The 15,003-nt window shown below is 39.3% G+C and overlaps 1 protein-coding gene across 1 annotated transcript in view; it reads right to left on the reverse strand.

Annotated features, from left to right (window-relative positions):
• Positions 1–15,003, reverse strand: part of SEMA3E (semaphorin 3E) — a 229,390-nt gene that overhangs the window by 40,310 nt on the left and 174,077 nt on the right. Inside the window, exon 5 of the mRNA XM_077807878.1 lies at positions 7,874–7,967. Coding sequence (XP_077664004.1) covers positions 7,874–7,967 — 94 coding nt within the window. The remainder of the gene's footprint in view (positions 1–7,873; positions 7,968–15,003) is intronic.

Genomic DNA, 15,003 nt, shown 5'->3' on the forward strand with positions numbered 1-15,003 from the left:
TTCTAATTTTGCTCTCCACTTTCCTTAATAACAACATTCAGCTCTTTTAGGACCTGATGCAAAGGCCACTGAAGTCAATGGCAGATTTTTGCATTGTCTTTGAATAAGGCTTATACAGAGTTCTTCTTTTGTAGATCTCAAAGCATTTTACAAAGGAAGGTAAATATCATCAGGCATCTCATTTCAAACTGGAGGACAAAGAGTTACTTGCTTGTACTTGCCACTAAATCAGGGCAGAACCCAAAATAGAACTTCTGACTCCCAGCTTAGTGCCACATCTACTGTCTTTCTGTAAATTTGCACAAACACAGTGTTTTTGTAAGCACAGTAATTATATAAAGCAGGGAACAGATTAACCAAATAAATATCTTCTCTCTTTTTTCTTGACTATTTGCTTGTCTAATAGCTCAAACTATTGATTCCATATCAAGAAGATTCATCAGGAAAATCAGGGGAAAGCAATAGGAGCTTGGATTAGTGGGCTGTGATAGCTGACTTCACAGGGAAAACATTTCAGAACATGTTAACTCAGATTCATAGATTATAATGCCAGAAGAACCATTGTGGAATCTAGTCTGATCTCCCATAAAAAAGCAGGACCCCCTAAATTATTTACTGTTTGAACTAGAGCGGGGGTTGGCAACCTTCAGCATGCAGCCCATTAGGGTAATCTACTGGAAGGCCACATTTTGTTTACGTTGACCGTCCGCAGGCCTGGTCCCTGCAGCTCCCATTGATCGGGAATGGAGAACCTCGGCCACTGGGAGCTGCGGGGTGGCTGTGCCTGTGGATGGTCAACGTAAACCAAATGTCTCGTGGCCTGCTAGCGGATTACCCTGATGTGCCACGTGCCGAAGGTTACCGATCCCTGAACTAGAGCATATCTTTTAGAAAAAAAATCCAATGTGGATTTAAAAATTGTCTGTGGTGGAGAATCTACAAACCTTGGTAAGTTGCTCCAATGGTTAGGTTAAAAATAATTTTTGATGAAGAGTTTCATACATGGAAAGGAAATTCTGCTATTTGAAAAAAGAGGGCTGAATTCTGCATTCCTAGTACATTCAAAATTCCCTAGGAATTTTAGGTGCAGATGGAATCCAGGGTAAAGCCAACATTGCCCGCTTCTCTAATGTACATTTTCTGAATGAGGAATAAACAGATGCAGCATTAGGATTCTTTAAACTTCAATAATGAGATTCTCATTGCTTTAAGATCACATATACATTACAGTTCATTACTGTAAACTTTTTAGGATGTGCCAAAACAATTTATTCACAAGATTAACATAACTACCTGTAAAATGTTATAATGTGTATAGGGAAATGATGCATTTTCTTGCTTGACTTTCTAAAATATTCACACTAATCTGCTTCTAATCAGCAAACAAGGCTTTGATAACATATAGACTTTAGGTAGACTGTGTAACAAATGTTTGAATCTGATTTTGGTGTGGTCCCAGTTGAGTGGGTGTAGTTTATCTCTCTAGAGAAGATACATGCATTGTACACTATCTAATGTGTCTAATGGTATCTTCTGTTTTTTATCTCATTAATATCAAGTCAATTAGAATTAGAAATAACAAATTAAGGGACAATTTCTGTAGTCCTAGAAAGCAACTGGAATTTTGTCTGACAACTCGGGACAACAGGATTTTGTGCTTCTAAGCAAAAAAGTGTAAAAGTTTCAAAAATGTGCAAAAAAGAGGATAATGCAGAACTGATTTTATTTCAAGTGACAATGGTAAAGAAGCACAAAATCCTTTTCTTCTAACACTGAACAAGAAACATTTTTAGATATCAGGAGTGCTGTCTCCAAAGCTACTCTCTCTCTCTGATTCTTTACGGAGATGTTACCTGGCAACTTCACCAATCTCCCTCTTGCCTGGCTTTCTGCTACATTTTAAAAGAAACAACCCAGGTATCCTCACAGTTATCAATAATGCAATATCCCAGCAAATTGATAGAGGGCAGTGTCGTGATGAAGATCTCATCTTTGATGTGACACAAAACACATGACCATATCCCAGGACAATTTTCCTAAGAGCACAGGTATAACCCAAGGTTAAAAGGGTGCCAAATTCCAGCACAAGATAAAACATTCATTTTAGTTGAACCCTTCATGTAATATCAAACGAATATTATTTTCCAATTCTCTTAAAATTACTGCAAGTTTAGAATAGATAGGCTATTTCTACCTCAGAAATGGCTGTGCTTCCGTTGTTGGCGATGTTTTTGGTATGAGTAATTTGAAGTGAAAGTAGTAAAACAATGGAAATATTAAGAGTTACCATTAGTAGTACTCCTTTTTATGGAGCTGCTAAGCTATAACTTTTGCATTTGAAGTGATCTGACTCTCTTTTGAATAAAAAGGCAAAGCACCCCAATGGCAAGTATTCTAAAGTTTAGAAATGGTTAAATCTGGAAGATAATTTGCAATATGTATGACTAAAATCAGATTTAAATAGGTTACTTAGGTCAAAAGAAAAGTTTGTGTATTTCAGCCCTTCAATTAAAAATCCTGGTTCAACAAAATGATAGTTCCTGACTTGGCTTTAAAACTGAATATCCCACATTTTACTGTGTTTTATGACAGGTCATCTAACCAGATGGTAAAGTAGCTTGTGATGAAAATTCTATTCTGAATGATTAAACTTGTCAGATATTGTCCGCATAAGGAAACAGAATAGATGTTCAGCTGCAGAGAAGTGGCATAAAATGTAAATGGTTAGAAAAATTCCATACAAAACTCTTGGACCGATTTTCTAATAAAACAAAACAAAACAAAAATCCCCCTATCATCCCATATGCTTTCAATAGTCAAAGCAGCTCTGTAATAAATCACTAAGGCTGATTGACTAAGACCACAGTGGCTGATAAAACAGTTTAGGCCTATAATTTTTGATATATATCTAATACTTTATGAGCAAGCTGTGATAAATTTACACTAGATTTTAATGTCTATTTTCTATCTAGGAAAATCCATTCTGATAATGATCCCTCTGGTTTTTTATGCCTGTTCTTGGAATGGGAAAGAGAACAACTGAGTGAAAGAGAGCAATAGAAGGATAGAATAAAGAAGTGACAATTTAGCTCAACCTTAGACTATGGGAGAGAAAAGAAAATGCAGGTCTTTATTCAGAACAATAATATGGACTTAAATTTATAAAGCATTCAGATACCACTGTAATGGGCACAAAATAAATGGTCAGATACCATGGTGATGGGTTTGAGTAGGACAGAACAGAAAATGCACACTTAGAGAGGTAGGTACATAAAACTTCAAAGTCATTTTGTTCAGCCCATTGGGAAGGATGCTGGATTCCTGCTTAAAAAACAAATTATAATAAACCAAAATGGGAGTAATATGAAATTTAGACGGAGGTCTCAAAAGAATGGAGGGGTTGGTGGTGGCAGGAAGCCCGCAGGCTACAAAGATGGAAACAGATTTCAAAGCCTTCAAAAGAGATTTAAAATAAAAAAAGGAATTGGGTTAAGCTTATGGTTTGTTAAAAGACTTTGGGTGAATGTTCAAAAGCACCTAAGTCCCATTTTTAAAAGTGACTTATGTCTATCTTCTCCATGGTATTAGGTGCCTAACTCCCATTAAAATAAGTAGGAGTTAGATTCCTAAATATCTTTGAAGATCTCGGCCCTAGTTAATTAGGAGCCGAACTCCCACTGACTTTTAATGAGACTTAGGCACCTAAGTCATTTAGGTGCTTTTGAAAATTTTACTTATTTCTCTATTTACAACTTCCTTTTCCCTTGTTACAAAGCCATATGACAATATATTCATTCTTCATCTGGGATGAATAAAAAAAAACCCTGGGTTTATACTCTTGCCAGCCAGTGTTGGTGTTGAGGACCAGCCCTTCTGCTGGGCAGATGGTTCTTCACTAGCTTGTCTAGTGAGGTGCCAAATCCAGTACTAGATAAAGGGGGCAAGAAAGAAGGAATGGACAAGAAAAGCCCCTACTCTCACGTGAAATGAGCCAGAATCCCTTGGTCATGGTGCTCAGATGCACAAGCCTCTTTGGCATATGTTTGGTCAAAGATGGGTGCCAGCACACAAATATGGTACTCAAGTGCCTGTGGCTAGGCCCTCATTCATCCTCTTATTTTCTTTATCTTGTATCTCCTTTTATGGCTGAATGCTCCATGTACAGCTAAATGGCTAAAGTCTTCTTAGGCTGAGTAAATCTTAGCCTGTTTTCTCATACAATACTAATCTTCCTGTTGCCTTATCTGATCCAAAGATTACCCTTTATTTGTTCTGCTTGGACAGAGCAATAGTCCAGCCTTTCACTCTTGCTGCTTTGGTGCCATCCACACAAATGGTTATCTATTAATGGCTACAGTGCTTGTTTCTACACTTCTCATTGTCCTCCAGACAAATCCCCCCCAAACTGTTAACCGTGTGCCACAAACCCAAACAGCTACAATACATGATCTCATGAGATGCCCTAAAAATTCATTCTGTTCATTTGCCAAGTGTTATGTTTTCTGTGGTTGCTCCACTGTAGGCCTCAAAGAGGTAAAAAAAAAATCACATTAAAACATAGTCTTCTAGTGTTTCCCATTTCCCTTCACTATGAATACGAGAGCCCCTTAAATAACAGGAAAATATATAAATATGTATACCTTTAAGAACTTTATACCCTCAGATAAGTATTTATTTTTAAAAAACATCAAGGATAGGTTCCTTGAGCTGCTGTATGACCCTTTAAGAATACAGCATTTCCTCACAAAGATTTGTAAGAATGTAGACAATCTGGCTATATTTGCATTGAAAGGAAGACTTTCTCCTAGAAAAGTTAATCTGATTCTTAACATAAAACAAATTCCTGGTGAACCTAAAGTTTTTAGGAAACTTTCATACTGCTTAGTAGAAAACGGTGAGATCATTTCTCCACTGATACAAAAACGTTACAGGCTCTTAGAAGTCAGATCCTACAAACCATGCATTTGTGGAATATCAATTGACTTCAAGGAAAATTTGGCACATGAAGAGCTTCTAGAATGGGACCTATAAGAATACGCCCACTGCATTTCAGAATCCACAGCAGCCAGTCTCAGAGCCCAGGTCTACAGACTCAGGCTTACGGGACTTGTGCTACAGTGCTAAAAACAGCAGTGTAAAGGTGGTCACTTGGGCTGGAGCTCAGGTTCTGAAACCCACCCCTCCCTTCAGGTTTCAGAGCTAAGCTCAAGCCTGTCTACACAGCTGCTGTCGTGGGAGCCCTTGTCTGCGGACCCAGGCTCTGAGACTCCTGGGTTTTAAAATGCTGTGTAGATGTACCCCAAACTGCTTTTTTCCAAGATCCAGGCATGAAGGCTAAGTACCTTATGCCCCGGCATGAAGTGCTCAATCAGGACACAATCTGACTTCCATTTCAGACAATAATAAAACTCACATTGATCTCGCAGTTCGAGCAGAATCAAATCTAGTTTATTTTCTTAGTTTTGCCTGAGTAAAGACTGAGAACTGCAGAATCTGACTGCAAAGCTCCAATCCTACAGTTACGCTCTGTTCAGGTGGACCCCCTATACCTATGCAGAGCTCACTGTGTGATCATTAAATAGTTATTAAATGGTTGAAACATAGACAGAAGAAGAGTGTGTGAAAGACCCATACTCAACCGTACTTCATGGGGCAAGGGGAAGTCAGTCAAAATATTTTTTTCTGGATCTTCCATGTCTATATAATCCACTCATGGTAAGTATCTTTGTGATACTAGGGATCAGCTTTCTTATTTTAGTTCAAGATGGTACAGTCTATTAACACCCCTCCTTCTCTGGACAAACTGAGATTTGGTGTTTGAGGTAAGCAACAAAAGAACATTAAAATCCACAAATTTTATGCCACTGAAATGTAAACTGAAAACATCAAGAAAAACAAGACAACACAAAACTATCTCCAGAATGACAGGTTTCAGAGTAGCAGCCGTGTTAGTCTGTATCCATAAAAAGAAAAGAAGTACTTGTGGCACCTTAGAGACTAACAAATTTATTAGAGCATAAGCTTTCGTGAGCTACAGCTCACTTCATCGGATGCATACAGTGGAAAATATAGTGGGGAGATTTTATATACACAGAGAACATGAAACAATGGGTGTTACCATACAGACTGTAACAAGAGTGATCAGGAAAGGTGAGCTATTACCAGAAGGAAAGCGCGGGGGGGGGAGGGGCGGGGAGGGAGGGGAACATTTTGTAGTGATAAACACGGTGGGCCATTTCCAGCACTTTACAAGAACAGTGGGAGGGGAAATAAACAAGGGGAAATAGTTTTACTTTGTGTAATGACACATCCACTCCCAGTCTTTATTCAAGCCTAAGTTAATTGTATCCAGTTTGCAAATTAATTCCAATTCAGCAGTCTCTCCTTGGAGTCTGTTTCTGAAGTTTTTTTGTTGAAGAATTGCCACTTTTAGGTCTGTAATCGAGTGAGCAAAGAGACTGAAGTGTTCTCCGACTGGTTTTTGAATGTTATAATTCTTGACATCTGATTTGTGTCCATTTATTCTTTTACGTAGAGACTGTCTAGTTTGGCCAATGTACATGGCGGAGGGGCATTGCTGGCACATATCACATTGGTAGATGTGCAGGTGAACGAGCTTCTGATAGTGTGGCTGATGTGATTAGGCCCTGTGATGGTGTCCCCTGAATAGATATGTGGTCACAGTTGGCAACGGGCTTTGTTGCAAGGATAGGTTCCTGGGTTAGTGTTTTTGTTGTGTGGTGTGTGGTTGCTGGTGAGTATTTGCTTCAGGTTGGGGGGCTGTCTGTAAGCAAGGACTGGCCTGTCTCCCAAGTTCTGTGAGAGTGATGGGTCATCCTTCAGGATAGGTTGCAGATCTTTGATGATGCATTGGAGAGGTTTTAGTTGGGGGCTGAAGGTGACGGCTAGTGGCGTTCTGTTATTTTTCTTTGTTGGGCCTGTCCTGTTAACTTCTGGGTACTCTTCTGGCTCTGTCAATCTGTTTCTTCACTTCAGCAGGTGTGTATTGTAGTTGTAAGAATGCTTGATAGAGATCTTGTAGGTGTTTGTCTCTGTCTGAGGGGTTGGAGCACATGCGGTTCTATCGTAGAGCTTGGCTGTAGACAATGGATTCTGTGGTGTGGTCTGGGTGAAAGCTGGAGGCATGTAGGTAAGTATAGCGGTCAGTAGGTTTCCGGTATAGGGTGGTGTTTATGTGACCATCGCTTATTAGCACCGTCATGTCCAGGAAGTGGATCTCTTGTGTGGACTGGTCCAGGCTGAGGTTGATGAGGTCGAGGCTGAGCAGACTCCATTGAGAGACTGCTGAATTGGAATTAATTTGCAAACTGGATACAATTAACTTAGGCTTGAATAAAGATTGGGAGTAGATGTGTCATTACACAAAGTAAAACTATTTCGCCTTGTTTATTTCCCCTCCTACTGTTCTTGTAAAATGCTGGAAATGGCCCATCTTGATTATTACTACAAAAGGTACCCCCCCCCCCCGCCCCAGCTCTCCTGCTGGTAATAGCTCATCTTTCCTGATCACTCTTGTTACAGTCTGTATGGTAACACCCATTGTTTCATGTTCTCTGTGTATATAAAATCTTTGTACTAGAAAGTTTTAGGAATGAATCTTTGACAATAAGTGACAATCAATTATGTTTGTAGAACAGCACATGAAATAGAACATCTGCTCACTCGTCTGAGATACACTTGCTCAAATTAACACTGTCTGGAATGTAATATTAATGTGGGCACCACTGATAGAAATAAGTCTGACATGCCATAGGCTGTAGAGAAATACTGATAACACCTAGGAGAGCTGACGAAAGAGACTCAGAAAGACAGTTTGACAGCACCTTGAAGATTGAGACATAAAGTTCATTACCAATTAAAGTTGAGATGAAGGAGGAGCTGGGATCAAAAGGGCACCTGCCTCGTCCTCTCTCAAATTTGTGCCAGTCCAGTTGAAATAGGTGATCCTTTAAAGAAAGTCACAGAAAACAGCATAAATACTACATTAAAATAAAAGAATAAAAGATTAGCTTTAATGTGTTTGATATCTCTGAACTGAATTGACTTTTTCTGTGTGGAGAAAATAAGGTTACCATTGTTCACTAATAAATTCGTTATAAAGATTCTTTGATTTCCACAAAACACCCTTGCATGCATACTACACTGCAACATTTACTGAAATATGCATGTATTAGAATCAGTGATTCATTTGTATGGGCATAGTGAGGGGAAATTTCCCTCTCTCCTCTAAAATTATCTAAATATTCAATAACTATCTAGCAAAGAAATGCATTTGTCCTCTCTAGATAGGATGGCATAATAAATGGAGCATAAATTTGAGGCTACTGTGTGTCTTCTTTGTACTAGAAAGTTTTAGGAATGAATCTTTGATTAAAACATTCAGAACATGTGATGTGATTTATGTTGCAGACGTACTCCAAAATTAGTCTTGGAAAAGAAGAAAATATTTTAAAAACTATTTATTTATTTATGAAGTTTTAACAAATCTTTGCCATGTAAATATCAGAGCCAAAACAATGTTCATTACAACAGTGAGCTTTTGCTTAGAGAAACATTAAACAGTAATATAATCCTCAGCTCATTTAATAGGGTGTTACCTTTATTACAGAGTGAGCACTTTTACGTTACCCAAGACATGCTGTTTTTGGTGATTTTATAAATTGAGTGAAATCTCTGTTTACACATATTTAACTAGGCATGTCTATCAAATGTTAATATTGAAAATAATTGGACAGGTGTGCTGGTTTTTGGCGAATGAGTGTATTTTGTCTGAGTGTTGAACAAATGGTAGAGAAATATCGAAGTATCTAGTTGTCCTCTGTCTCTTTTGCGGGGTACGTGATTATCGGGTGAATTGGAAACTAATTTTAAAATGTATGTATTATTAAAATTTTCCCCTCCAAAAATAAGCGGGGAGAGGAGGAGAAAGTTCAGTTATGACAATTAGATTGCCAAAATATACATAGTACAATCATTAAGAATTTGTATTATAAATATATATGATACCATATATTCCAGCAATGCCAGTTCTGTGTTACAGATTCACTCATCAAACAAGTATATGAAACCATATTATTTATTTCAGCATAGTGTATAAATTCAGGTTTCAGAGTAGCAGCCGTGTTAGTCTGTATCCGCAAAAAGAAAAGGAGGACTTGTGGCACCTTAGAGACTAACAAATTTATTTGAGCATAAGCTTTTGTGAGCTACAGCTCACAATGCGTCCGATGAAGTGAGCTGTAGCTCACGAAAGCTTATGCTCAAATAAATTTGTTAGTCTCTAAGGTGCCACAAGTACTCCTTTTCTTTTTGTATAAATTCAATCCTTCTGCTTGGTGAACTGATCTCAGTTTTAGGTTGGTGGTACACATGTATGTCAGCTGTTTGGGTAGATGTAAAACCACCCAAAAAAGGGAGCTAAAGAAATAAAGGTTTTTAAAAGGGACAGCAAGATAAAAGAATGGGAGGGCAGAAAACAGAGCGGTGGGGGGAAGAGAGGGAAGAGAGAGGGTAATGAGAGCGACATTTCGGTTCTCATCCTCTAGAGATTAATGAAGGCCTGTACAAAGTTAGACTGAATCTTTTCAAATTTGTCTAAGGCCCATCTTCTTTGAAATGTTACTCACTCTGTAGTTGCCAGCCAGCCAGGCTTCTATCCCTGGAAGCAATCTGCTCTTCCATCAAAGCAATATAAGCCATTTGTCTACAAGCAGTGCACTATGGAAACAAGCTTCCCAAGAGCTAGAGAGTTTCCAAGATGTTGGGATATATTCCAAAACACAGTTCTGGAAAGTAATTTCTAAGACTGTACCCATCATCATATTAATCCTCCTATCTACTTCTAGCCTGAAAGACTGGATCCTGAGACCATCGCAAAACACATGAGCCAGCAGGGCTCCAGGAGACCCACATCTCCAGAAGCAGTCTGTGTTGGGAAAACCCAAGCACTGTAACTTATGTGGAGACCAGTGTGAATGAAATATAATTTTCTGCTGGATCAGCCTTAATCATATATCAGCAAAAGAATTTTTAATGCAAGGCATTTCCCCATTGGCTAGGGCTCAGGTTTATATACATTTTTTTGTTCCAGGCCCAGCACAGATAATCTAAATTAGGGAGAGTCACTTGGGCCAGGAACTCTTAAGAGGCTACAACTGGTCTGGAAAACCAAGGGAGCTCTCTTCAGAGCAACAGAAACTCTGGATTTCTGGCAGTTCCACTGCCTGTGGATTGAATATGTCCTTCAAAAGATGTTTAAGCTTCAGGAAATACCATTTGCACCAGGTAGATTATACAGTTGTTGAAGTGTTTGCAATGGAAGGAATAGATCCTCTGTGGTCAATTGAGACCCCTAACATTTTCCCTTATCTAGCTATTTTCTCCGCATTAGTCATTTATTGTCCATTTTCAATTAGTTGCCCCAGAAGAAAGTATTTTTTTACACTGAACATAGCCCATCCAACTAGGTTTATTTTAGGGCTGTTGCTTAATCGCACTTAACTCGTGATTAACTCAAAAAAATTAATCACAATTACAAAAATTAATCATGATTAATCGCAGTTTTAATCACACTGTTAAACAATAGACTACCAATTGAAATTTATTAAAAATGTTTGGATGTTTTTCTACATTTTCAGATATATTGATTTGAATTACAACACAGAATATAAAGTGTACAGTCCTCACTTTATATTATTATTCTTATTACAAATATTATCACTGTAAAAAAGAAACAAAAAAAATAGCATTTTTCAGTTCACCTCGTACAAGTACTGTAGTGCAATCTCTTTATCATGAAAGTGCAACTTCTAAATGCAGAATTATTTTGTTACATAACTGCACTCAAAAACAAAACAATGTAAAACTTTAGAGCCCACTAGTCCATTCAGTCCTAGTTCTTGTTCAGCCAATTGCTAAGACACAAACGAGTTTGTTTACATTTACGGGAGATAATGCTACCAGCTCCTTATTTACAATGTCAGCTGAAAGTGAGAACAGGCATTTGCATGGCATTTTTGAAGCTGGAATTGCAAGGTATTTACATGCCAGATATGCTAAACATGTATATGCCCCTTCATGCTTCAGCCACCATTCCAGAGGACATGCTTCCATGCTGATGAAGCTTGTTAAAAACATAATTAAATTTGCAAAAAGAAAAGGAGTACTTGTGGCACCTTAGAGACTAACCAACTTATTTGAGCATAAGCTTCTACACAGAGTGCTTCCGCCGACGTGCACGGGCTGAAATTTTGGAAAAGCAGCATCACTTGCCCCATAACCTCAGCCGTGCGGAACACAATGCCATCCACAGCCTCAGAAACAACTCTGACATCATAATCAAAAAGGCTGACAAAGGAGGTGCTGTCACCTGCACATCCACCAATGTGATATATGCCATCATGTGCCAGCAATGCCCCTCTGCCATGTACATTGGTCAAACTGGACAGTCTCTACGTAAAAGAATAAATGGACACAAATCAGATGTCAAGAATTATAACATTCATAAACCAGTTGGAGAACACTTCAATCTCTCTGGTCACGCGATTACAGACATGAAAGTTGCGATATTACAACAAAAAAACTTCAAATCCAGACTCCAGGGAGAAACTGTTGAATTGGAATTCATTTGCAAATTGGATACAATTAATTTAGGCTTGAATAGAGACTGGGAGTGGCTAAGTCATTATGCAAGGTAACCTATTTTCCCTTGTTTTTTCCTACCCCCCCCCCCCCCCCCCCCCCGACGTTCTTGTTAAACCCTGGATTTGTGCTGGAAATGGCCCACCTTGATTATCCTACACATTGTAAGGAGAGTGGTCACTTTAGATAAGCTATTACCAGCAGGAGAGTGGGTTTGTGTGTGTGGGGGCGGGGGTGAGAAAACCTGGATTTGTGCTGGAAATGGCCCAACTTGATTATCATACACATTGTAAGGAGAGTGATCACTTTAGATAAGCTATTACCAGCAGGAGAGTCAGGGTGGAGGTATTTTTTCAAGCTTTGTGTGTATAAAAAGATCTTCTACACTTTCCACAGTATGCATCCGATGAAGTGAGCTGTAGCTCACGAAAGCTTATGCTCAAATAAATTGGTTAGTCTCTAAGGTGCCTCAAGTACTCCTTTTCTTTTTGCGAATACGGACTAACACGGCTGTTACTCTGAAACCTTAATTAAATTTGTGACTGAACTCCTTGAGGGAGAATTGTATGTCTCCTGCTCTGTGTTTTTCCTTCATTCTGCCATATATTTCATGTTGTAGCAGTTTCGGATGATGACCCAGCACGTTATTTATTTTATGAACACTTTCACTGCAGATTTGACAAAATGCAAAGAAGGTACCTGTGACGGTGCCCCCCATAAGGCTTTATGGAACTATGCTTATGAATATATATATGACATAACTAGAATATGTTTTATGCTACATATGCCATGTAACATATCTCTGTAAATGTTATGATCTACTGAATCTAGTAATCCTATTTGTATGCATGTATCATTTTTGTATTCGAAGTTATGAATATTGGCTGTGTACTGGCTTGATTTTTAAGTAGTCTTTGTAAAGCATTTGGTCAGCTTCTTGAGAAAGGTTTCAGAGTAGCAGCCGTGTTAGTCTGTATCCACAAAAAGAACAAGGAGTACTTGTGGCACCTTAGAGACTAACACATTTATTTGAGCATCAGCTTTCGTGGGCTACAGCCCACTTCATCAGATGCATAGAATGGAACATATAATAAGAAGATATATATACGGACAGAGAACATGAAAAGGTGGAAGTTACAATACCGGCTCTAAGAGATGAGCTATTATCAGCATGAGAAAAAAAAACTTTTGTAGTGATAATCAAGATGGCCCATTTCAGACAGCTGACAAGAAGGTGTGAGGATACTTAACATGGGGAAATAGATTCAATTTGTGTAATGATCCAGCCACTCCCAATCTCTATTCAAGCCCAGGTTAAAGGTATCTAGTTTGCAAATTAATTTCAGTTCAGCAGTTTCTCACTGGAGTCTGTTTTTTAAGCTTTTCTGTTCCAAAATTGCCACCTTTAAGTCTGTTACTGAGTGACCAGAGAGGTTGAAGTGTTCTGCTACTGGGTTTTTGAATGTTATGATTCCTGATGTCAGATTTGTGTCCATTTATTCTTTTGTGTAGAGACTGTCTGGCTTGGCCAATGTACATGGCAGAGGGGCATTGCTGGCACATGATGGCATATATCACATTGGTAGATGTGTAGGTGAATGACCCCTGATGGTGTGGCTGATGTGATTAGGTCCTATGATTCTGTCACTTGAATAGATATGTGGACTGAGTTGGCATTGGGCTTTGTTGCAAGGATAGGTTACTGGGTTAGTGTTTTTGTTGTGTGGTTGCTGGTGAGTATTTGCTTCAGGTTGGGGAGCTGTCTATAAGCGAGGACTGGTCTGTCACCCAAGATCTGTGAGAGTGAGGGATCGTCTTTCAGGATAGGTTGTAGATCTTTGATGATGTGCTGGAGAGGTGTTAGTTGTGGGCTGAAGGTGATGGCTAGTGGCGTTCTGTTATTTTCTTTGTTGGGCCTGTCCTGTAGTAGGTGACTTCTGGGTACTCTTCTGGCTCTGTCAATCTGTTTTTTTCACTTCAGCAGGTGGGTATCGTAGTTTTAAGAATGCTTGATTGAGATCTTGTCAGTGTTTGTCTCTGTCTGAGGGATTAGAGCAAATGCGGTTGTATCGAAGAGTTTGGCTGTATACAATGGATCGTGTGGTGTGGTCTGGATGGAAGCTGGAGGCATGTAGGTAAGTATAGCAGTCAGTTGGTTTCTGGTATAGGGTGGTGTTTATGTCACCATCGCTTATTAGCACAGCAGTTTTTCTTGTCAACTGTCTGAAATGGGCCATCTTGATTATCACTACAAAAGTTTTTTTCTCCTGCTGATAATAGCTCATCTTAATTAACTAGCCTCTTAGAGTTGGTATGGCAACTTCCGCCTTTTCATGTATCTTCTTACTATATGTTCCATTCTATGCATCTGATGAAGTGGGCTGTAGCCCACGAAAGCTTATGCTCAAATAAATTTGTTAGTCTCTAAGGTGCCACTAGTACCCCTGTTCTTCTTGAGAAAGTAATGTGCAAATTAAGTGCCCAATCAAGAAGCCCTTAAGAGACAATGGATCTTGGAATGCTCCAATCCACATAAGAAGTCTATTTGAGGACGTTCAAGGTAGCATGTGACCCATGGCTGCTACCTGTAAGTTCTGAGTCATGCATGGACATGGGTCTGGGCCGTGTGACTCCAAAACTCCATATTGTAGCTGGGATTCTACACAGGGGGAGTGAGGGATGTCCACCCACCAGAAAAAGTCTATTTAAACTCTGGGGAGACCCCTCTATTTTGTCTTCAGCTGGCTAAGGAGATAGCCTCTCCACCCCCAAGGATACCTGAAAGAAACTGGAACAAAGGACAGTAACTACAGGGGCTGTGAGTGATTGCTGGACCCAGGCTAGAAGGAGACTAGTCTGTAAAAGGAAGCTTACTGGAATTCCTCTACGGGTGAGGTTTTTATCTGTATTCAGTTTTCTTAGACATAGACTTGCGTATTCTATTTTATTTTGCTTGGTAATTCACTTTGTTCTGTCTGTTACTACTTGAAACCACTTAAATCCTACTTTCTGTATTTCATAAAATCACTTTTTACTTATTAATTAACCCAGAGTATGTATTAATACCTGGGGGCGGGGGGGGGGAGGGGGCGGAAACAGCTGTGCATATCGCTCTATCAGTGTTATAGAGGGCGGACAATGTATGAGTTTACCCTGTATAAACTTTATACAGGGTAAAACGGATTTATTTGGGGTTTGGACCCCATTGGGAGTTGGGCATCTGAGCGTTAAAGACAGGAACATTTCTTAAGCTGCTTTCAGTTAAGTCTGCAGCTTTTGGGCCCGTGGTTCAGACCCTGGGTCTGTGTTGGAGTAGACTGGCGTGTCTGGCTCAACAAGACA

The sequence above is a fragment of the Eretmochelys imbricata genome, chromosome 1 (genome assembly GCF_965152235.1).
Source record: "Eretmochelys imbricata isolate rEreImb1 chromosome 1, rEreImb1.hap1, whole genome shotgun sequence".
Lineage (NCBI taxonomy): Eukaryota > Metazoa > Chordata > Testudines > Cheloniidae > Eretmochelys > Eretmochelys imbricata.